Raw genomic sequence first — 24,311 nt, forward strand, 5'->3', positions numbered from 1 at the left:
TCAGTCAAAAAGCTGTTGTAACGTCACAGCTGCGCGCCGGCATTCTATTCAGGCACTCTCGAACGTCACGTAAGTTATGTAAACGTTGCAGTTTTGGTTTTTCATCCATGTACAGTATTTAATTGTGTTGCATCCAGATATCTTTGTTTGCAACAATCACTGTTTTTCATATGATTGTACATGCTGGCGTTCGTGGCTTCGTGTGAATAGAACTTGACGATTTAGCATTGGTTGGTTGCATTTTTGAAAGGAAATAGTCATGAAAAAGTGTAAAGACGTTTTTATTTTATGCACAACTTTATTTTTCACTTCACTACTGTACAAAAAACATGTTAGATACGCAATCCATGAACCCAATGATGAAATTACATGCCATAACAAAGATGCCGCATTTACGCACCCCCCCCCCACAGGATCGGATATATCGATAGTCCCGGTTATATCGATATTTTTTCGGATTCCCTTGAGTATCGATATAACGAGACTTTACTGTATCACACATTCCTCTTTGAAAATCAATGAGGTGAAGTTAACTAAATAATTATTTCTAAAATAATTATTTTATTTTTACAGGTAAATACTTATGTTTCGATGGAGCGGGTTCAATGGAAAAAGTTATTTACTCAAATACTTGAAAATATTATTAAAGCTGGAATTGTAGATGATACCTTGAAAACTACAATAGTTTTGTTCAGTTAACATATTTGAAAGACAACTACAGTGAGACCTCAGCTCACAAACACCTTACCTTACGAACTTTTCGGTTTACGAACGTCAAATTTATGAAAATTAAACCTTGAAATACACACTACTTTTCGCGATACACAGCCAACACGGCTGTCGGAGTGATCTTCGGATGTTCGGCGGAAGCACACGACCGAACAGCAATCCAGCCGGCGCACCTTTCCACACCCCCTCTCTCTGAATTCACACGTCGATCGCCTCCGAGGAGCTTTTTGCAGATAATTTCACGATTAGGAAATGTATGCAAGATGATCCCCTAATAATCACCGTCGAGGAGAAGGAGTTCATAGAGAAACACGAACGAGGTGTGCGTTTGTGGTGTCACATGTGCACACCACGGCTGTCATGTGAATCTCAGCCTGACACATCTCTCACGCTATGTGTCATTTCCCTGAGAGTAACTTTCTACGACCATTCTACAAATAAAGAGCCTGGTACCGTTCACCATTGCTACCATCCTTCGCCTAAAAACTTTACACAAAGGCGTTATTTAGTCGATGCTTTCACGTGACTAATGACACTGAAATTGTCACATGCGAGTTGACAGCTGGGGCGGGGCCGCTGCCCGCGACCTACGCCAGCCGAAGAAGACACTTCAATTTCATTTCATTTCAACGAGTCGCTGTCACCTCACTAGTGAGATGATTACGACGTATCGTGCCTCGCTGCGTCTTGTGCTGGCAAGTCCAACAGTTTGCTTTGCCGGAGGTGATTGTTAGCCACGATCGCATAAGTTTGGTGCTTTCCGGGATCGCGAATGTGTGTGGTGTGCGTGTTGATCGTCTCATCACCGATACTGGGACATTTCAACGAGTCACTGTCACCTCACTAGTGACATGATTACGACACCTCGCTGTGTCTTGTGCTGGCAAGTTCAAGAGTTTGCTTTGCCGAGGCGATTGTTAGGAGCGATGGCGTAAGTTTGGTACTTTCCGGGATTGCAAATGTGCTGGACGGATCGCCCCGCCCACCTTCTTTTGTCGCGTTTTATTCTGCGTCCGTGGAATCATCGGACTCGCGCCTTTTGTTGTAATAACATCTCTGCCAGCACCTACGGGACTCAAAGTGGAGGCAGATGACATCGAGGAGCTTGTTGCTGACCATAATGAGGTCCTCAACACAGAGGATTTGATTTGCCTTCAAGAGGACAAGCAGAAGCAGGCCATCCAGAAGTTGATGTGCAGGCTTTTATCGAACAGTTCCATCCAGAAAAGTCTATGAGAATCATCAACATGATGAATGATAATGTGATGTCTCAGTTTCGTAAGACCTTCCAAGTCAGAAAGCAACAGGTGTCAATTAAGAGCCATCAACGACCATCACAAATGTAAATAAAGTGACTTTATTATACAGTGCAGTGTATTTCTTTCATTACAATACAATGGCACATTTATTATACATAGAAAAAGGCAGTGATTTTCAACCACTGTGCCGCGGCACACTTGTGTGTCGTGAGAGATCGTCAGGTGTGCCGTGAGAAACTACCCAATGCCCCTTTTTCAAATTTAAAATTTTACAAACATGTATTAATCATTTTATGCCAATATTATGTCATTGTCCTGTGTCCGCGCTGAAAAGACTGGGAGGGTAATTTAATATTCGTCCGTGTGGCAACACGTCAAAGATTGCCTCTTGCCTGCGAGATGGTTCATGGTGTGCCGCAGTAGTGTAGTTTTAAGGGTTATTTAGTTGAAAATTATATTTTACTGAGACCTGGGAATGGATTATTCTCATTTTAAATTTTTTTGGGGGGATACAAATTTTTTGGGGGGATACACACGCCTTACACACTCTGTCTGGGAACCAATTAAGTTCGTAAGCCAATGTCTCACTGTATTCGCTATTCGCTGGCACAAATGAGCAGACAAATCAGCCCATTTCTAACGAAGCTTGGGTGCCATCTTCTGCCTTTGTCTGGGACGCTACATTGCTGTCATTGACGACTCAAATTGATATGGGAGGACCCCTTTAATCGATTGCAAACATTTATGCTTTCCTCTTCAGAACTATTTGAATCATATTCATAACTGGATGAGTAACAAGAAAGCATCTTCCCCGAATCTGAACCCATTGTTTTGATTCTCGAGCAAGGCAAGACGTCTTGGTGTGACGTCACGAAATGGGGCGGGACTTTCTGAAAATCCCCAATTCGTAGCTCAATTTTTTGCAGTTTTAGCACACTTTAAGTCATTTTTATTGGTGAGGTCGCCTTCAGAGATTCCCGTAATTAAATATAATCTGAAACATTTAACGGCTCTGCATTCCACAAATATAGGTGTGTGGTCCACACAAGCTTTTTTTGGATATCAGGCACAGTGTCTGTAGTAACGACAATGATAATGTTGCTTTGTTGTACAAATTGTGGTGTGAAAAACCCCTTTTGTTTCCAGGCCTGAGAGAAATGCATTAGTAATAGTGTGTTTCATCTTTCATCTTTGCATGTGAAAATAATGTCTGTGCCACATGGTGGATTTCTATAGTGCTTATAAACTTTTCTTGTTTCATAAAGTTGAACTTGACACCAATTATATTGTCTCTCTTTGCTACTTTTTGAGCACAATTACTTTTGAATTTCATTACGCGTAACCTGCTGCACCCTGTAGAGTCTGAAATTATTGCATTTTATTTTGTGTGTGTGTGTGTGTGTGTGTGTGTGTGTGACAGTCTGAAATCGTGTAAAATACGTAATTATATCATTCAAATTGTTCCTATTTAGAAATGTCTTGACTGCTATTTATTTTTATAGCTAATTTATCAAGGCAGTGCTGTATAGTATGATGGCGAATCCGACAAGTAAGACACATGAGTAATACATGTCAATAGTACTCCTGAATAGTACAGGTTTGATGACGGAGTAATGCTATATAAAAGAAAACCATTAGGATAGATGAACAATCATTCCAAATCACAATCACACCAATGGATAATTTAGTGTTCAGTTAATCTCTGTGCTTGTTTTCTGAATACGTACCTGCATTCAAACCAATGATCCCTGACCTACGGGGCAGAAATGCTAACCAGTTACACAGCATGTCGCACTTGTAATACATCAAATTTTAAATACAAAATCACCACTATAGCTTTTTCGAGCATTGTTGATTCTGATTACATAAAGCTGTATTAAAACCATAATATAGCCAATCAGAATAATGGACATCCAAACAATGCAAATTATATAAGACTGAAGAAGTTGACAATGTCAAATACAGTGAATGCGATGGTACATTCCATTGACATAAGTCTCCAGTGATGGAACGAAATTTTTAAAAATGATCGGACACAGTCAATAAAAAGCTACCAATAAAATCAAACTGAAGACTGTTGTCTTTTATGGTTATATTATCACATTGTGTACCATTTATCAACTAAATTACTCTGTATTGTGAATACTTTGCTTTTAAAGCAGTTTTTGTACAAAGGCAGTGAACAAAAAAAGTCAAATTAATGTTAAATTTTAAATGACACGTGTGTAAAATGAGTCCACTACAACAGTGGCAACACCCACAACTCTTGTAATTGATTGATCGATTGGTTGGTGTTACATAGGACTAAGATGACACCATGAAGTGAAATACGACTACACCCAGTCAGTTGCATCTGGTACAAATAAAGCGTGACTGCAACAACAATTAGTCATCACATTTAGTTTTCGAGAAAAGTCCAGCAAAAACTCTCAACCAAGGCATTGATTTCCGAATTGGGCATGCCACAGTCTATCACTTCAGCTGGAACAATGATATCGACTGGACATAAGAGTGCTAACATTTTATACAAGCGAAAACTTGTATTCATATGATGGGAAGGGGAAACCTAGTATTTCTGCGACCTTCTTCTAAGGGAAGGGTATCAGGATTCCGGGGGCGATGATTCACATCCTGTTTTTACTGGTTAAGAAATCAATGAATTTGTGTCAATGTGTACTCTTCTACCCTTGTGTAAGAAAAATATGTGAGTGCACACACACATGCTTCACATGCTTCTTTTGCCACATTCAGGAAATAAGGAGGCAATCATGACTCACATGCGAGTTCTTCCGAAAAGTCATTCAAATTCACACCACATTCTCGCATATTCGGCTTTATCAGCAAAATCATTCCGTAACACTCACCGTCCATGCCAATTCATACCAACAGTAATGCAATACAACAGAATTAAAAAAAAATTCTGGTCATATTAAATGATACAATTGTCAATTAGACAATTTCTACGGTAACTGATGCAAAAATGTAGTATCTGCATTCCTATTTAGATCTTTAACATTGAAATTATCATTATGAAGCCTTTTGAATAATAATGCAGTAAAAAAATGCAAAATAATATTGTTACTGTGCAGATCTCAAACATCCAAATCAAAATGTGCTACTTTATTGTGCAACCAAACAAATAACATAGCTGATTTAACTATTTGCAATATGTCAACATGCTCAATCATTGATTCTGGCATTAGCCTTGGCATTTATTCTCCTGCTAAATACTAATCGCTCTCATTTCATGTTCACGATACCTCTCAGAAGTGTTACTTATTTGCCGCTAAAGAGGCAATGATTTGTGAGCTTTGTACTGTATGATGGCTAGCCAGCCAGCAGCAACCATGAAAATACTAAAGTACAGAGGGGACGATGCAATGACATTCGGACTAAATGATTTCAGGAAAAGTGTGAACTGCAATTTTTGTATCGCATACTCCGATTTTCTATTTGATCCTTTGTTTCATTGGTTGTTTTAATAAAAGCTTTAAGGACAAATTCAATGTGTACAGTAACATTTACAGACAGAAAATTCCACAAAACGTGAAAAAGTATGACTCCACAGCCTGATCACAAAACACACAATTGACCGCGGTACACCTGTTCAACCACTCTGCATTTTCCACTCAAAAGCTCTCTATGTATTTTGGGATCTGGAAAATGAAATTAGTTTGTATTTTCAATTAGAGGTATTTGTTATGTAGAAATCCCACAACATAGTTTCATGATTAGCAATGTCTTTGTTCTTAGCGTCCCAGTACCAGTATGCTAAGTCTACGTGTGGCTGAGGGTCTTTCTGTGTTGTCTAAGCAACGGTCTCAGGCAATAGGAGAGGCTGAAAAACTTCTATTGATTTGGATTAACGAAAAGCAGCTAGCAGGGGACACTGAGTGAGGGTATTATTGCAGAGAAAGCACGCCAACTTCGCGATATCATCAAGAGCCAACTACATCAACGACCATCACAAAGGTAAAGAAAAACGACTTTATTATACAGTGCAGTTTATTTCTTTAATTACAATACAATAGCACATTTATTATACATAAAATAAGGTATATTTTGTGTAGTTTTAAGGCTAATTTAGTACAAAATTTTGTTTCATGGGGACCTGGGAATGGATTATTCTCATTTGTAATGGTTTCTTATGGGAAATAAATGTTTGGCAGACGAACTTTTCGCCTTACACAAACTTTCTGGGAACCAATTAAGTTCATAAACTGAGGTATCATTGTACCATAGAACTCACCTTGTACACTTGACCGTATGTTCCATTGCCTACCACCTCCACCAGCTCAAAGATACCTGCGGGATCCTACAGAAAATAAGGCCAAAAACACACACGTGGATTTCATCAATACAACAAAACAACAAAATTTAAGGTAGACTGTACAGTACACCATTGCTGCGGCTCATATTGCACATTTCAGTTGTTCCCGAGGGTGAGGAAGTGGAATTGCAAATCTGGATGACATTATCACTTTTATGCACTACACTTGGCCCCATACATTTCTTCATTTCCAATCTGGCATGGTTGTGGTCATTAAAGCGCCTGCATGTGTAACAATGCACAAGCATGGCAACAATTTACGACCAAGTTATTTTATTTGTCCCAGTCAATGTAGACCAAAATGGCTCCCCCAACATTGTGGGGTAAATGTATGAAAAGCATCAAGAGTGTTTCCCAAGAAAACTGCTGCCCGAACAAACTAAAGTCACGCTTGACAAAGGAGTGACCAATGTGGTGGTCTACTCTAAACATTACTCACCGGTGACCATTTAAATTGTAAACATTGGCAGATTAGAAATACAATTTTGTGTATGATATGCCATGTGAGAATTGTTGTGAGAAATCATTAAAACAGTGTTTCACAAACAGTAAATTATTAAAATATTCGCATATTTGTTGATTTCAGAAGTGTATATCGCACTGGTAACCATTTGGATTCACCAGGACCTAAGAAGTAGCCGTCCGTTTCAAAAAAGTTGTTCAAGCGTGCGCTCGACAAGATAGTGACAGTGCTGACCACAACAGTCGCAAAAAAGTGTTACTAGACTAGACATGTACGAAGTTGACAGTGAACATAAAGTATTCTCAAGAATTATTCATAACGTGATTATACACTGTAGTACTAAAACAACGCTGGGAATGACAAACACAACGAACACTAATTAAAGTTGTGGTTAACATTGACACGACGTACAAGAATTTGCAGAAACGCCTCATTAAAGGTGAAGTTGTGTCTTGTCTTACTCTCAGTGCAGTCAGGTCTATGCTATCCAGACTTCGGGTGGTATTTTCGGTCGACATTACTGCCACTAATGTTGCCAAGGCGTTGATGTCTGCGGTCAACTCATGGACTCGGTCTAGTTCTCTCTTCGTCAAACTAACGGACTAGTCTCTCTCGGGTCCATTCTGAAGTTATGCCAACAGTATCAAGCTACTATGTCAATCACGCCTTTTCCGGAGATACTTTCACAATAATGCAATCAAATGAAGTACTGTACTATAAATTATACATTTTGCTGATCGCGTTCTGAAATACTTTAATAATTATAATAAATAATTAAATAATTAAAATAATTTCAATTAAGTTTCTTTCTTTTAAATATCTCTCGCTTTCGTCCCTCACTAATCTTTCTTGTGGTTACTCTATTTTAAAAATCTGTCTGCCTCGACTTACATTACTCAGACGTCTTCCAGCTTGATAACCCCCTCAAAACAACAGTTCTGCTTCCTCTTTGTTATCCTTCGGCAAGAAATACAAAACCTCAGTAAACAGACCCCAAAAGAAAGGAAAAATATTGATACCCCCACCCCCAACCCGCCTAAATGAAAATGATGTAATGAAATATACATGTAAAAAAAAAACAACTCACGCACTTTCATATGGCCTGTAGCGATAAGAAAAATAGGGAAACAGCAAATCAGGGTCTCCCACATGGTGCCCACGGCCACCATTTAGGACCACACGGGGAGCATGCAGGCCCATTCCAAAAATAAACCATCAGTGATGGGACATTGTAATTTCCTCAATGTAGAGCGTACAGTTTTTTAAATATAGTGTCACATACAGATATTTGTCTGAATCCTATTTTTGTGTGTGAAAACTTTATTCGATGAAAGCCGTGTTTTGTATTTGAATGCCATTCTTCACAATATCATTTGCACAAATCATTTGAGTTTTAAAAATAAAATGTATGTATAGTGTACCATCTAACTGGAGTTTATAAATCAGAAAACAGGTTTTGAGTTAGTGGATTGATTTTATTGTATTTTATTAAGTGTATAGATGCAATAAAACAATGACATGAAAATCAATAAAAACAAGTGTCATGGCTTAGTCGGGAAATCACAGTCACCATGGTAAAATTAGATACACTGGAAATGGTGCACATTTTTATATTCGTCTGCATGTTCGAAGAAATAAAGAATGTTGACTACAGGACGGTAAGTGGCTTTCTCATTGTTTATACAGTACAGTATACATGCAGTATTTGTGTGTGTGTGTGTGTGTGTGTGTGTGTGTGTGTGTGTGTGTGTGTGTGTGTGTGTGTGTGTGTGTGTGTGTGTGTGTGTGTGTGTGCGCGCGTGTGTGTGTGTGCGTGTTCGTGTGTGAATATGCCACAGCAAAGAATGCCTGCGCTGTGGTCTCACACACAGTGGCCCTGTTCGCACCATGGTCAGCTGCCTACACACACATGCACATACTTACACGCATTTCTGACAGCAAATCAATCAAAACTATACTTCATTCTTTAAAACTATTAAAGGGCATTCCAGTGAGTGACTGTTCCTCTCTACAAGTTGTAGTATTTTTCTTATTTGCAGGAATCCACATTTTCACATTTCAAAATCGTAATTACAGCGTCATATAGAGTCAACCAGGTCTTGCCAAATGCCAAGCTGTGTGCCTCTGAGGGATGCTAATCAGTCTTCTAACACTCATAAATGATCAATTATCTTAATATAGATGCTCCAGCATAATCTAATGAGACTACAGATTATCAATCATTTAGCATTTACATTGTTTGACGTTGTGCTTTTATTCATATTTCTTCCCTTTCAAAAATTTAAAGCCAAGACAGCTATAGATCATTCAATAATAATAATAAATTTGCTTGTCTAAAAAATAAATTACAAAATAACATACACTTCCTAGATGGTTCAGAGTTAGTTCGACAAACTAAATCATTTAAGTGAGATCTATCATTTCCAATCATATGAGATAACAACAAGATGCCTCTGATGCACATTGTCGGATTATAATTTATTTATACAATAAGAAACAAGTGGGGGCTTGCCCAAAAGTCATTCTTAGCACAATTGCATTTATTTAATAGACTGACTATAAAGATCACTCTGCAATTTCAACTTTTGGCGGTGAGCTGCTCATTTCCTTCAGTGCATTAAAAAAGAGGATGACTCCAATAGTAACTTATGCAGTGCAAATAACAGAAACACATTTCAAATATAGTAATTATCTTTCCCTCTTGCATGTTTCACCTGGATGTGTTTGAATGTTCTGTGTCCGTCCATTCATGTCTTGCCATGAAATGCTCCCGTGCTGACTTACATCCATGGAAGAAAATCCAATTAATGCTAATTATATTTCCTGATGGGCTGTAATTAAAAAAAAGATTTGCAGAGTATGAACTTAAATAAGAGGAGATGATCATCCAGCTCTTGTACCTGCAACCCTGCAGCCAGGAGCATGAGTATTGAGTCTTGCAAATGATGAATGAGAGAGGAAAGAGAAGACATCAAGGGGAATGAATATATGAAATATGCAGTTAAAGGGGGACATGATGAGGGTTGAGCAGAGAGCAGGAATATGCTTTATAATAGCAGGAAGAATCATTGAAAAATATATAAAACAACTCATGAATTTTATTTTTCATTAAATTACTCCAACCCAAATGTTCAAAGAATATTCAACACAATTTCCGCAAATCAAAATAACAACCACTATACTTTATATTGCAATTGGATATAACATCCAAGTAAATGATAATTATCGTATCAAATAATCTCAAATATCCAGAAAACACAGAACATTTGCATAAATTAAAAAAATATTTGCTTAATTGTCATGGTAAGAATAATATTTTTTTTATTTCTTAAAACTCACAAAGAACAATGCTGTTGATATTCCTTGTTGACTTTTACTGGTCCATCATGAAAGATAAACAAAATCACATGGGGAAAAAATCACTCCTGTATAGATCTATGTGTACATTATTGAAGCTGTACGGGGATTATTGTAACAAAACAACAGTTAAAAACTAAGCCAGGTAAACCATTCACCTAAGATAAAGAAGGATAAAAGTGTCAACAAAGCCGAACAAAACAAATTAAATTGCAATATTTTGGAGAACCGGTCTTTATTTTTCTGTTACCCCTATCCACAATCGATGCTACACCTTTCTGTTTGCTTTCAAAACTTAGCTTGTCGCAGACATGTGCACATTTTTAGCATGACATCCCTGATCCACTTCGATCCTCTCCTTTTTCATCTATAACTGCTTCAGACAACATAGAGGATGTAGAAAACGGGTTTAGATTGTATGACTGTCTATATGTGTTGTGTTGTTTTATTCTGCTATTTTGTCAAGATGGCACCGCAATAGTTGCTTTACAGCAACACCACGACACTTGCTTTACGGCCTATATTTTGTTCTTCTACTTCCTTTCGTAACTTTGCTGCTATGATTTGGGAATTTTGCCATTGTGAGATGAATAAAGGTGTTCTTCACTCATCTTATCTTATACCCCCCCCCCCCAAGCCAAAAGACGCTGCAACAAATGATTGTGTCATTTAGTCTATCGAGTGTTTTTTCCTTCTTTTTATACATCCAAATGTGTGATCATGCGCACAAAAAAAAAAAACAACATTCGTTGACACCTGTTTTCCAATTGATCTTTTCACCAGTTCAACCAGGTGAACACTGAAGGGGCTTTGCTTTTCAAATAGTATTCTCTTTGCTCAACAAATAAACAATGTGGACCGGGTTTATTCATAGCGCACAATTTGATTGGCTTTACAGTTGTAACCATCCTCGGTACACCCATTTTCAATACCGCTAATTCTCATTGGAGTCATGGCTATGCTGGTTACAATTGACTTTAGGCAGAAGGTGGGGGATAACCAGGACTGGACACCGCTCAATTATGGTGCAGGGACAATTTAGAGACTTCAATTTAAGCTAATCTGCATGTTTTGTAGTGTGTGGGAAGAAACCAGTGTACCCAGAGAAACCCCACATCGGCACAGGGAGAACATGTGAACTTCACATAGGAAGGCCCGGAACCAGGGAGATGAACTCATGAGCTTAGAACTCTGAAGCGTGCATGCTCGCCGGTCGGTCACTGTGCCCCTGTAAACATCATTTCCCTCTTAATTCCCTTTTTTTTCTTTGATTAAGACTGATTGTAATCAATGGATGTCTACCATAGAAGTGCCCCAATAAAATCCGATAGTTAAAGTAACACATACCCTGTATGTACTAATAAAAATGGAATGGTTTGTTGGTTGTTTGTTGTTTTTTGGTTTGGATTACAACCAAGTTTGTTGGTTGTAATCATTCATTTTATGACCTGACCAAGTGGGACATGAATTTTCTAACAGCCAAATGTTTCAAATTGTTAAGGTACTGAAAAACATCAGGTGTATAGACCAATCAACCCCCGCTCCCACAAGGCCCAACACTCAAATCTGACAAAACAAAAAACAAAAAAAAAAAAATGTGAGAATGAGGATAAATACACCGTCTGTTTGATCATTTAACTGATGTATTTCATGTTCTACGTTGAGGCGGTGGAAAATTGAAGTTGTATGGCAAAATTTAACAGTTACTTGTTAAAATAAGAGTATTACTGCTTGTGCATTTTGTCTTGGAATGTTATTTATTTTTCTCTTCTCAATGTGGTACGAACACAAACGTATGGCCGGTGGATCACGAAAGAGTGCGTTCATATCGGGATCTTTTGAATTCTGCATTCAAGACATCAACAAATCCTCCATCTCTATGCTTCTTCCTCTGATTTTCTGTTTCATGTCTACTTGTTTTGCAAGCTTCTGTGTCCTTTGAAATCCTACCCACCACTTGTCACACATCAGTCTGTGACTCGGTGTTAGGGTCAGAACAAATATACAATCAGTTTAATCAATCAGTTTGTATTGGTCAAGAACCAGTCCAGATCTTGTCCCGACCAAGCGTTTTAGAGTAAGTGAGCAGTTTTCTCATTCATATAAGTGAGAATTTCTTTTTCTCTTTTTAAATCCAGAATCAGCACTGTTTCTTCAAAGTTTTCTACCAGATATCAGAGCTTAGTTCTCTGCTGGTAAGTGGGACAAAGGTGCTGTTCAAGGGAAGATTGGGCTTCTTTCCAAGTGGGCTGCTCTGTGAAACCTGGGGGGCACAAGCATAACAATGCTTTAAGCAATTATCACCTTTAAAATCTAACCTTCTGATTATTAATCATTATATTATCAATAAAATGAATTTCAAATTCAATTTGACAAAATGCATCCATTAAAGTATAAGACATCAATTTTCAGGGGCTCAAAATAGTTTGGATACAGTGACAGTCAAGTGATTGGTTTAAATCAAAATTGATTAGGATGAAAATTGTGTACGGTTATTATTAATAATAATTAATAATTTTGCCAGGCTTTGCTTTCATTCCAGCCCCCTGGTCGACAGTGAAAGCCTAAAAAAAAGCATCTCCGGGGAGGTTTGAATTAAGTGAGGGGCTGTCGACTTTACGCATGGACTGACAGCAAATTATTTTCATTTAAGAATTAAACCCCCCATTTACACTTTACTTTCAAGCCCCTGAAAAGATGTTTGTGAAACCGTAACGCATAATGTCTACATTTCTATCACATTGATTGTTTTACTTAAAATCCATTTTGGTGGTGCATCAAGGCAAAAACATGAATTCTCATTGTCCTTTTCTAAATGCCTTTGTACCACACTATATATGGATAACGTCATGGCATTAAAATATCCACACACCAGTCAATTAGAAATACACAAAAATATAAGGATGGGTGAAATTTCCTTTCTACATTTCTTTTATCCAAACAGACCTCTTCTTTCCCAGTCAACTGCCCTGAACCCCTAGGGAGAAAAGAGGGGTTTTAGTTGAAATTGGTTTCAAATCTGGGGTCATGCATAAAAACAGAAGAGTTCAGGGTTAAGGAATAGGAGAAGACTGCTACGAGGTAACTACCAACTGACAGATATCAATAAAAGTGCCATTTCCTCACACCTGTCCATTTAAAATTGTCATGGGGATGTTGCAGTAGACATGGCGTCCCCCAGGGCCCAGGGTGGAGAACTGCATGGTGGATGGAGGCGATAGAGGGGCCGGCAGGGCAGGTGGCTGTGGGGGAAGGTGAAACTCGTAGCTACGGCAGAAATTCCTCATTTGGGCTGCGGTAGGCATATGACCCCCTCCAAGAGGCAAGGTCATCTGGTTGTAGTCTGGGATCTCTGTGGCTAAGGGAACCTTCAGAGGATAAATCAGAACATGCCTTTAACTTTTGTCATTCAGTCTTACTCAAAATGGCAATTAAATAGATAATATTACAATATATATTTTGGGGGGGCCTTGCAATCAATGTTAAAAAATAAGGCAAACGTACTTTATGGAAAATGTAGAAATACTTAGAGGTAATCTTTAAGTCCCGGTACAAAGAGGAGGCATGTATCACTTAAATAAACATTTAAAAAACATGCATTAAAATCAATTATAAAAGATAATCAAATATTACAGCCAAAATTTGAAGTAGTTTAATTCTAACACTAGACCTGATGATGTCCGTGCCGATTCTGAGGCACCAGGGATGCTGAGGTGGTTGTCATGGCGATGGTGGAGACGGATGTTTGTAGATCTCCAAAGAGCCCCTGCTCGCCCGAGTCCATCACCTGTTACCATGGACAATTTCCAATAGATGTTTAAGCTGAGCCAAAGAATTGATTCTGGAAATCAGTGGGTTTTACATTTGATTTGTGGATGAGTTTGCCTGTCTGCCGATATTTGACAGTGGGCATTGTACTTTTAATGTACAAAGCATTTTTTTAATTTAGTTTTTGTAATGAATTTGCAACATCTATTATGGTTATTGAAGGAAAAACTCAATTTACATGTACGTGATGGCTGAGGCTAAACGCATTGTTCAACATTAGTGAGGGTTCTAATTTAATCTATTTTGCCCTCAGCGATACTTGAACATATACAGCCTGTTATTTTATATTTTTATTCTTGTTTGAGATTCTAAAATGTAGAGATAATGCTCCTTATTGTGATTCACTGCAGAATGTGTTATTGAGTAACATAAATGGTTCATGTTTAATATTGGTATGAAGACGTGAAGGCTTGGGTCCTCATTGGCAAATGACTAGAAAATGCATTTCTACTTGTACTCACATCATTAAAGCATACTTCATATGGTGGAATCCTTTTCATGATAATAATGCAATAATTAAATTCCGACAGCATCACATGCTTGTCTGTGGTTTTTATAGCACCCAAAGATGCTTTACATTGACATTCAAATGCCCCTCCCCCCAAAAAAAAAACAAAAAAAAACTGAAATGTAAAATCCCAGGAGCCTTTCGAAAAACATTTGCCATTTCTTTAGCCTTGTTTTCAACTGAAGACAAGCACAAATCTGCAATGCTCATGGTTTGGAGATAAGGAAATAACACATTAGATTCTTGGGCAAAAAAAATAAAGGAAATAGACAAATTTGAGTGCTTCTGACAAATGATTGAAGGTTTTTGACACATTGCTGTTAATTATACTGTGCTTGGATTCATTTGGCTCTAATTAGGAATGCAGTGTTATTTATGGCCTTATTTTGCTGCCGTTCCATTAAGTAGGAGAAACACATTGTTTTCTTATCAGAGGCTCTTGCACCAATTTCACACTAAATTAGAAATAGTTGATGACACTTGATGGACCATCTGTTTGTTGTTGAAGTCTGAACCCGAGAGGAGCATAATATAATAACAAAATATATATTTTTGTATAGCATTTTTCAGACTAAATGTAGACTCCGATGGATATCAAAATATATACAGTATATAACCAGGGTGACAACGAGGACAAAAAGGTCCAGCAAAAACAAAGGGGAAGATACATGTAAATATCTTTTGACAAAAGGACAAGATGTCCAATCCACAACAAATACAAATTTCTTTAAAAAAAATAAAAAAGAGAATACTGTACAACTTACAGGAAAAAATACAAAGCATGACCAAAGCACTACAATTCAATAACGTGGAATGTGGAAAACAATGGTAAACATGTAGGTGCAGTAAAGCGGGTACTTTGAACTAATAAAATATTGCCTTAAAGACATTAATCATGTTGTTTGGTAGAATTTTGACTTGCAAGTCGGATGACCTATGAACTTTTGGAGAAACAAGATGGGGCAATGTATCAATGAATTATTTTTAAATGTGCTTATATATTTGTTTATATATCATTGAGTTCGGAGCAAATATATCAGTGAAGAGTGCTCGAGATGATGATCTTTACAACAAGTAGCAATTCTTTGAAAAAAGAAGATGTTATACTCAAAGCTGTTCTTTTCAACTCTTCAAGCAGTTTTTGACTAGTTCAAGTTTTCTGTGTATCGTATCTTAACCAAACCCCATAGTTATGTTTTTTGCACACCTGTTCCTTTAATGCTAGCATACAAAATATCAAAAATTCATTTGACTTGTTACCTGACGTTTGGAGATAGTCTCTCTTTGCTTAGCAGGCATCTCATAGACCACTCGTTTCCAAAATTTTGATGACATTTCATTGTTCTTTGGACCCTTCCATTTGATGATGGATAAAACCTGAGCAGAGGTGAGGAGATATTCATAGTTTTTAATGACAAACCAGATCATTTTTCACTTTGTTCACAATTCTCTGAATACCTTGATTGTATGTTTAAGTGCTTCCACCTCTTGGTAGTTGATCACACTCCTCAAATCAGTACATTCAATCATGATTACCTAAGCACATAAAAAACACAAGTTAAATACTTGAAGAAGAATGACACGGCGTAAAATCTCTAAACTGAGTCAAAATACATATAGTATATGTAGTATGTTGTATGATTTGACTTTGGCCCTTTTGACTCAAATCCTTAGGAGTCGCAAGAAAAAGGCTACCTCATAACTTCTCATGAATTATGGATTATTGTGATTGTATGTCCAAAGCAGAATAAAATGTGTCTCAAATGTAACAATTATAGTGGATCCTCAAGTTCTCAAGGTCTCAAAGTGCTATCATTGTACCAGGTCTGTTCGACCACCGAGCGTCCATTGTAAAGTACAATGAAATATTGATAGTTCAAAAATGTATGTTGACAGGTGTCTCAAGCTGTTGGTTTACCTTTATTTCCCCAGTGACCAGCATGGAGTGGAGGCGTGTTTCTATCTGAAAGATGCTCCAACCTCTCTTGGCCACAAATTCTGGTGTCAGAACGATGATCAACCGTCTGCTCTGCAGCACACTACGAGCAAGGTCCTCAATGTATGCTAAAAGAGAGAGACAGCGAGAGAGAGAGAGAGAGAGAGAGAGAGAGAGAGAGAGAGAGAGAGAGAGAGAGAGAGAGAGAGGGGGGGGGGCATTAAATTGCGAGTTGCATCTGTTTCCATAAGAAACGACTGCATGACGTTTTGTTTGTTATAATTGGAGTCATTGCCAAGTTTTGCCATCAATTCTATGGTTGGGAAACAGCTATTAAGTATGATATTGTACATAACAAGAAATACGATACATAATTATAATAAGAGCCCTTCCATTAACACCCCCAATTTAAAAAAAAGGCTATTTTCGTTTGGAAAAACAACAAAATAAAAGAAAGAAATGCATTCGTCTTAAATACTTCATAAAATATGCTTTAAAAAATGGTACAAAAAGGATTACTGTCTGTACACCGTGAATGAAATTTCTAATTTCCGCACCAGAATTTGACACCCCTGCTCAGTACACTAATTAGACTGGAGGTTGGCTGACTCCTGACTTTGATTAGCTCTTGAATGACTCATTCACCTTTTTTTTCTACTCAGTCTATTGTTGTGACCCTTATAGTATCACATCACCCAATTTATGAAGAAATGCAGGTAGAGCAGTTCTAAATTATTAAAATAATTAAATCAAGTGGATATGAACTAAAATCTTCCTTTTATGGGGTGAGTTTCTTAATGTTATTTAACAAAGCAACAGCTGCATATGCAAGATATTTGGCTTTGACAACCAAGTCAGAACATTTTATGCAAAGATGATTGACTAGTCCTAATGGGGAATAACTTTTGACAATTCATTAAAAGCTTCCATCAAGATCTGAGCATTAAGAGTGACCTCCTCTCTATTCAGTCTAATTTAAACAACCAAGTTGACAAATACATTTTCCACAAACATGTCCATGGGTGAGCCATTTTTACATTTTAGCCAACTAATTTACAAGCGACCGTTTCCATATTGATTTTGTCACCCTGTAATTTAGCAGTTAGGCTGGGAGAAGATATGTCACTTTCAAGCGATTGGCCGAGGCCGGCTCAATTTTCGTACAGCGATATGCATGCTTTATGGATCATAATGATAGATTCATTACTCTAACTGACAAGTACAATTTGTCAACTTAGTGATGAAGAGAGAAAAAAAGAATACTCCTTTAAATGGTGTGTGCTTGTGGGATGAAGCTAGGGATACTTTTGGCTCATCCCAGTACCCCACTCACGAACAATATGAATGAAAGCTGAGAGGAACAGCTTGAGCAGTGTTTTTACTCCATCAGATAGGACATTTGACAACACCCTCCAAAAAAAAGTATGACTTCAACAAGGGTGAAAGAAATGGCTGTTAAGTGTGCTCTAATTCTTTATCATTTGTGTAATTTGATGGAAGAATGCTATAGAGACCCTTTATTAACACCCAGGTGAACACACCTGCTAACTGAAAAATAAAACATCACCTTCCTTTAAGATCAAGAGATTTGTAGTCAAGGGCTTGTGTACGTCATTGGTCATAAATTTAAGCTAAACAATTTTTATATTTATTGTTTTTTTTGTTGCCACCTCCAGGTGACTTTCCAAAATATTTGTGATATCTGTGACAGGCTTGATTAATTTTCCAAAATAAACGACAGCCTTAAGCTGTTCATTTAAATGAGATTTGCTCGAATTGCTGAAACAATAAATTTTCTAGTAAGTCCTCTGCAATTTCATACTCAGTAATTAATTGGATTAGCACAAGTGAAATGGAACATGTGTAAAATTAGGTAGGCTTGCTTTTTATTTAATGGGTTTCTCCTCCATTCCTTTGTTTATATTACGTTTAAATGCCTTTAAAAACATTGAATTCCCCACTCAGTCATGGAGCCAGTCCTTTTACAATGTGTCTCAGAACTTTTTTTTCTTTCCGTGATGGCTGATATGTCAGATTACCAATGATGGTTTAATAAATGTTCTCTGTGCTTTTTTTTGACTGAGCAAGTCTGCCACCGGTCTTTGGGGAAGTGGACAAAAAAGGGAAAATCCAGGCAAAAGGGAAACGTTTGCATGCATGCAAGATGACAGAACAGGAGTGCGAGAGTATGCAGGTCAGTGACTGGTGAGGATTTCCCCTCATCACACGATTTGCCATTGTCTAAGTAGAAATTGTGGGCACAATTTGTGATAGAATGCGGAGAAGCAAATTCTAACACGTAAGTTTATCACAGACATTATGAAGCTTGTTTCGCTTTTGTCTCAAGTGCTGATTTGCTAGCCAATCAGATTGACCCATTGCCACAAACAGATTTTACAACAGTGTAAGATACAGTATTTTACCAAGAATTGCTTTTGCAACAAAATAAAATATTTGCCAATCACATGTTCTCAAGATGTAGAATTATGACTTTGAATGTTTGGTAATTGTCGTTGCTGTTAATTTCGATCAACTGTGGCATAAATCTTACGTTAAATGGTAATGAAATAGTTCAGTATTGAATGTATAATCCCTCTGCCTCCGCAAAGAACAGATTTGAGAACTTTTGATGACTTATTCCTGGCAAATGAAACAAACAAAAAATCGCAGCAGTGGTTTGTGGTCAATAATTTCATGAAATAGTCTGTGTGGAATTTGTGGTATATAGATATTTGGTAGATCTTCTCAGTCAACTTGTATTGACTGTCTTCAAGATCTGTCCTCAAATTGTCATTTTGAACTGAGACCAACAGCCATGTTTTCAGCTTGACAGGCAAAGATAATTTGTCAGGTGAAGGAGTAAAATCTAGATCAGAGTATCATGATAATCACAACAGCATAGAAAAAATACATCATTTCCAATGAAAATGCTCCAGTATCCGAAAAAGACTGTGGCATTCACATGCCGTTGATCTGTTGTACTGTTTATGTGTGAGTGAGGTCAAACCATTGACAGATAGAGCAATAACAGTCACATGTCCCCATCGAGTTGGACCTAGAGTGACAATAACCCCAGAAATGAAGACAAATGCTTTGCGCGTGCCATTATGTTTGTGTGTGTGTGTGTGTGTGTGTGTGTGTGTGTGTGTGTGTGTGTGTGTGTGTGTGTGTGTGTGTGTGTGTCTGTGTGAGCATCTGTGTGTGTCTGGGTGGATGGGTTGGGGAAGTAAGAATAATGATGCTATGGTTGACATGATATACAACTGTGGCAATACACATTCAGACATGTATGGCATTAATATGAATTTCATCATAAATTATGATTCATTCATAAATAATGATGAACCCTTGATGGTTCAGCCTTGAAAATAAGGCTGTCCCAATCTGGTCCTCAAAAGCCCCTATCCAGCCTGTCTCTGTCCCCCAACATTCCTCATTCAAATGATCAGAATACTATTCAAGCTTCTGCAAAGCTTGAAAGGGAGAGATAGGGAGAGAGAGGAAGAGAGAGTGTGAGAGTGTGAGTGTGAGTGAGAGAGAGAGAGAGAGAGAGAGAGAGAGAGAGAGAGAGAGAGAGAGAGAGAGAGAGAGAGAGAGAGAGAGAGAGAGAGAGAGAGAGAGAGAGAGAGAGAGAGAGAAAGAGAAAGAGAAAGAGAGAGAGAGAGAGAGAGAGAGAGAGAGAGAGAGAGAGAGAGAGAGAGAGAGAGGGGGGGGGGGGGGGGTTGGCTCAATGACTGATGGCTACTTACTACTGCTCGGAATGAGGTCTCTGTCTGGAAGAAACAGCTTGTATCCATAATGTTTCTCCAAGACGTCAGGCAAGATCTCCAAAGCAAAGGTTTCCTCGTCACTGCTTGTTCTCCATTCAAACAAAACAAAATGTTTTTAATGCAAACTCCTGCTTGTAATATCTATGACAAAATATGCATGTACTGTAAATGTGATTTGGTGCATTAAAATAATTCCTGCATTATAACACAAGCTCAGTTTGGCTGTACTCAGTTTCAGCTTGTTCCAATAAACAGAAAAATAAAATACAAATCACAGCACACTAAATCCACAAGGCACTCTCCAAGAAAGTCCAAAAAGATTCCTCAGGAATTTAATGCACTTAATGAATAATATTTATAACTTAAAACCCTGGCTGAACACATCCCCATACTTTAAACCAGGGCTCTCAAACTCCGGTCCTCGAGGGCCATGTTCTACATGTTTTCCAAGTCTCCTTGTTGCAACACACCTGAGGCTGTGTTGCAACAAGGAGACTTGGAAAACATGTAGGATGAGAACATCGAGGACCGGAGTTTGAGACCCCTGCTTTAAACAGTGCCCTGCAGTACCCATTTTTCATCGTGTAAATGCTTCAATAACAGGAATATCGCGAGAAAACGAATGGATTCTGGTAACAAAAAAACACATCTACTTTTTTTCTCAACTAACTTTTTTGCACTTCATTGACGACTTACTGATCTGAATGAACCAAAGGCCCACCTCACCAGCAGCGTAGGCAATACATGTGTTGTATACTGTGTATGCACTGTATAAGAAAATACATGAAAACAGCATGTATTGTATGCTTACCTGCCCAAAGAGTCCAGATCCACTTTGGTATACGATAGATAAGCGTCATATTCCTTATTATCTGACCAGACATACAAAGAAAAAAACATGGCAGGACACAACACAATTTTAGGTGAAATATGAATGACCTTTTAGGAGGCTATGACAGTATTTTATAAAAGCTTGTGAATTGCAGTTTATATTTGGATTGGATTGGATATGCCTTTATTAGTCTCGCAGTGGAGAAATTTACATTTCACAGCAAAACTAAACTAAACTTTTTAAAGACAGACACAGCTCCTGTATTCAGTAATTTATTTTCTGCAATGGTGATCCGGTTTAGATTTCAGCCAATCCGAGTTGAGTGGCAAAACTGACAAAATGGCAGTTACTGTAGGTGTGTTTGCATTGGAATAGATTGTAACAGAGAATGTCAGCCAACACACCAAATGAAGAAAAAGGAAAACTTACCATCTTCCGTTTCATCACTGCCAAAATGTCTTCTGTAGTATAGCATAAGTTCCAGGTTGTAGCACTTATAAAGGGCCGTGAGTATTCCTAGGAGCAACAATATGACACCCAGACCACCAGCCAACTCCAAACGATACATATCTGCAGTCAAAAAAGAAGGAGGGAAAAAAGAGCAAAAATGAAACATCCCCCACTAATCAATAAACAAAAAAATAAATGAAATCAATTAAGTAGCCAAACAATTTCTCACAGGTCATATTACTGTATATTTGAGTGTGACACAATAAAAGTTATTCCTTCATTTGTCAGCATAAATAATGAAGCTAGTGATCATATCTTTTGAATGGATTTTATTAATTATTGGTCTGAAATGTATTCATGTAGTAGTTTGTATTCACAGTGTCTCGAAATAAGCTGAGTCTTCATCTGTCAATGTATTAAAAAATGGGGTTGAGCTAAACAGACTGGTTTTGGATATAGAATAAGTCTTTTTTTTCCAATTTAAACTTGTAAATGTTTTCTGAAGTTTGTGTCTAGAGTTACACCATTAGTTTTCTCATGTAATTTGTGTGTGCATCAAATATGTGTCTGGGACTTCCCCCAAAGGTTTGTTCAACTCAAAGAATTTACAGTAAAGTCTCGTTATATCGATATTCAAGGGAGTCCGAAAAAATATCGATATAACCGGGACTATCGATATATCCGACCCCGTTTGCATGTAATTTTCTCCGTGCGTGCATAGAAATAGTATCGATATAACCGGGACTATCGATATATCCGATATCGATATAACGAGACTTTACTGTATATCAGGATCTTCCAAATCAGTAAATTATTTTCAGACTATGTTTGAATTGCCAAAAATCGAGCCTCAGCACATAAAAAGTTGCTTTTAATATGTGTGACTGAAGCCTTGTTATTTATAAATATAAATATAAAATTACATATATTTTCACTATATAAAGGCATATACAGTGAGACCTCAATTTACAAACTTAATTGGTTCCCAGACAGAGTGTGTAAGGTGAAAAGTGTGTATCTGAATAAAAAAAAATCCCATAGGAAACCATTAAAATGGGAATAATCCGTTCCCGGGTTTCCATAAAATATAGTTTTTAACTAAATAAGCCTTGACACTACACACAACATACCTTATTCTATGTATAATAAATGTGCTATTGTATTGTAATGAAAGAAATACACTGCATTGTATCCTAAAGTCACAAAGAGAGCACATTACATGAGGACTGTAATTAAAGAAATAAACTGTGCTGTAAAATAAAGTTTTTTTCAACTTCTTCGATTGCCCGAGACCGTCGCTTTGAGAGCTCGGAAAACACCTTTTGCAACAGACGCACCTTTGATGGCTTCTCTGTTCCGCAGAATGGGAGCAATGGTTGACTTAGCATAGCCGTGCTCGGCCACTAAATCACACAATCGCACACCTCGTTCGTGTTTTTCAATTATCTCCTTCTTCTCAGCGACGGTGATTTTATTTTGTGTCTTCTTGGGCTGAACATGAGCCTGTGGTGTTTTTTTTCTTCGGTCCCATCATAGCAAAAAGCTCCAAGTAGGCGATCGACGCGTGCATTCAATGAGAGGGGGTGTGCAAAGTAGCGCCGGCTGGAGCGCTGTTCGGTCGTGTGCTCCCGCCGAAGATCACTACGCCAGCCATGGTGGGTGTGTATTATGAAAATAGTGCTTATTATAAGGTTTAATTTTCATAAATTAGAGGTTCTTAAGACGAAAAGTTTGTAAGATAAGGTGTTTGTAAGTTGAGGTCTCACTGTATTACATTTTTTTAAATGTATTGCAAAATATATTTGTATATTTTGAAATATATTACAATATATAAGAATATATTATGAACAATATGTAATACATATATTGCACTGTATATGTATTGACAATATATAATAAATGCATTTAAAATATAAAACACTTGGGGAAATGATATTGAAAGCAATATATTACAATATATTCTAATATATTACAGTTATGCATTGGAAAATCTATTTTTGTTTCGTAAGGGCAGAGATAGACGAAAAGTGCCAACTTGGAATTGTAAGAGCATGAGTTAGACTGATAGTGTTATCATTGGCAGGAGTGGAGTGGTGGGAGAGTGGATTGGGATCATGGTTTGTCATGATCTGGTTGGCGACAAACGGGGGGCGCTCTCGGCCCCGCCTGCACCTGCACAGGTGCTGGTCGTCCCGATCAGATTGGCGACCAACGGGTAGCGACGCCAGCCCTGCCGGCAGCCTCGCAGGTGCTGGTCGTTATAATCACTGTCACTTAAAAGGACACCCGGCACGACCATCCGTTGTTGGTTCATTGTTTGCTGCTTATTTGCTGCATGCATTGTGTATGTGTTTGTTTAACCTTGGCAGACTTTTACTTTTGGTCTTCTTTTGCTACTTTGTATTTTTTCCGTTTAGATGATTTTGATGTTTTACATTTTGGTCCTGCTGACCTTTATTTTAATACAATTTGTCAAACAACCTCCTGCTCCCTCCTGCCTGCTTTTTGGGATCCGCACCCGCCATCACCACCTCGCAAACCGTGACATGGTTGCTGAATGACACTATTGTAAATGTGATGTATTTCTATCTTGCTCTCTCTTGAGAACACTGGCAGTTTTAAAACCCAGAAAACCAGGTAGGTATGTACTTGAATGTTTCACCACATCACTCCTATGTCCACGCACATCTTCACAAATCTCACCCACATCTCATCTAATGCGATTCTGTGAAGGGAGCAGCTGCGAAGAAATGTGTGCATTCACTATTGAGGCTTTATCGTCTACAAAATGTAAACAAACAACTATCGACATTTTAGGAGTACAAGGTCTCAGGAATGATATTTGACTT

At 37.9% G+C, this 24,311-nt stretch overlaps 2 protein-coding genes across 10 annotated transcripts in view; both read right to left on the reverse strand.

The window, feature by feature from the left end:
* LOC148901615 (mitogen-activated protein kinase kinase kinase kinase 4-like) overlaps positions 1 to 7,386 on the reverse strand; it is a 48,235-nt gene extending 40,849 nt beyond the window's left edge. For all 6 annotated transcript variants that reach the window (XM_088989497.1, XM_088989496.1, XM_088989495.1 and 3 more), the window contains exons 1-2: positions 7,243 to 7,386; positions 6,238 to 6,303 (exon numbers count right to left, since the gene is read on the reverse strand). In XM_088989497.1, coding sequence (XP_088845623.1) covers positions 6,238 to 6,303; positions 7,243 to 7,299 — 123 coding nt within the window. In that variant the 5' untranslated portion in view covers positions 7,300 to 7,386. The remainder of the gene's footprint in view (positions 1 to 6,237; positions 6,304 to 7,242) is intronic.
* Positions 7,387 to 8,482: 1,096 nt separating this feature from the next.
* il1rapl2 (interleukin 1 receptor accessory protein-like 2) overlaps positions 8,483 to 24,311 on the reverse strand; it is a 234,494-nt gene continuing 218,665 nt past the window's right edge. For 2 of the 4 annotated variants that reach the window (XM_088989501.1, XM_088989504.1), the window contains 10 exons: positions 21,442 to 21,582; positions 20,992 to 21,052; positions 20,160 to 20,269; positions 16,393 to 16,538; positions 15,933 to 16,010; positions 15,735 to 15,851; positions 13,809 to 13,925; positions 13,267 to 13,506; positions 13,085 to 13,115; positions 8,483 to 12,401 (listed from right to left, as the gene is read on the reverse strand). In XM_088989501.1, the coding sequence (XP_088845627.1) occupies positions 12,313 to 12,401; positions 13,085 to 13,115; positions 13,267 to 13,506; positions 13,809 to 13,925; positions 15,735 to 15,851; positions 15,933 to 16,010; positions 16,393 to 16,538; positions 20,160 to 20,269; positions 20,992 to 21,052; positions 21,442 to 21,582 (1,130 nt within the window). In that variant the 3' untranslated portion in view covers positions 8,483 to 12,312. The remainder of the gene's footprint in view (positions 12,402 to 13,084; positions 13,116 to 13,266; positions 13,507 to 13,808; positions 13,926 to 15,734; positions 15,852 to 15,932; positions 16,011 to 16,392; positions 16,539 to 20,159; positions 20,270 to 20,991; positions 21,053 to 21,441; positions 21,583 to 24,311) is intronic. The other 2 variants (XM_088989502.1, XM_088989503.1) reach the window with 2 other exon arrangements.

This window comes from Hippocampus bargibanti, linkage group LG02, assembly GCF_051943395.1.
Source record: "Hippocampus bargibanti isolate YZ-2025 linkage group LG02, ASM5194339v1, whole genome shotgun sequence".
In the NCBI taxonomy this organism is placed as follows: domain Eukaryota; kingdom Metazoa; phylum Chordata; class Actinopteri; order Syngnathiformes; family Syngnathidae; genus Hippocampus; species Hippocampus bargibanti.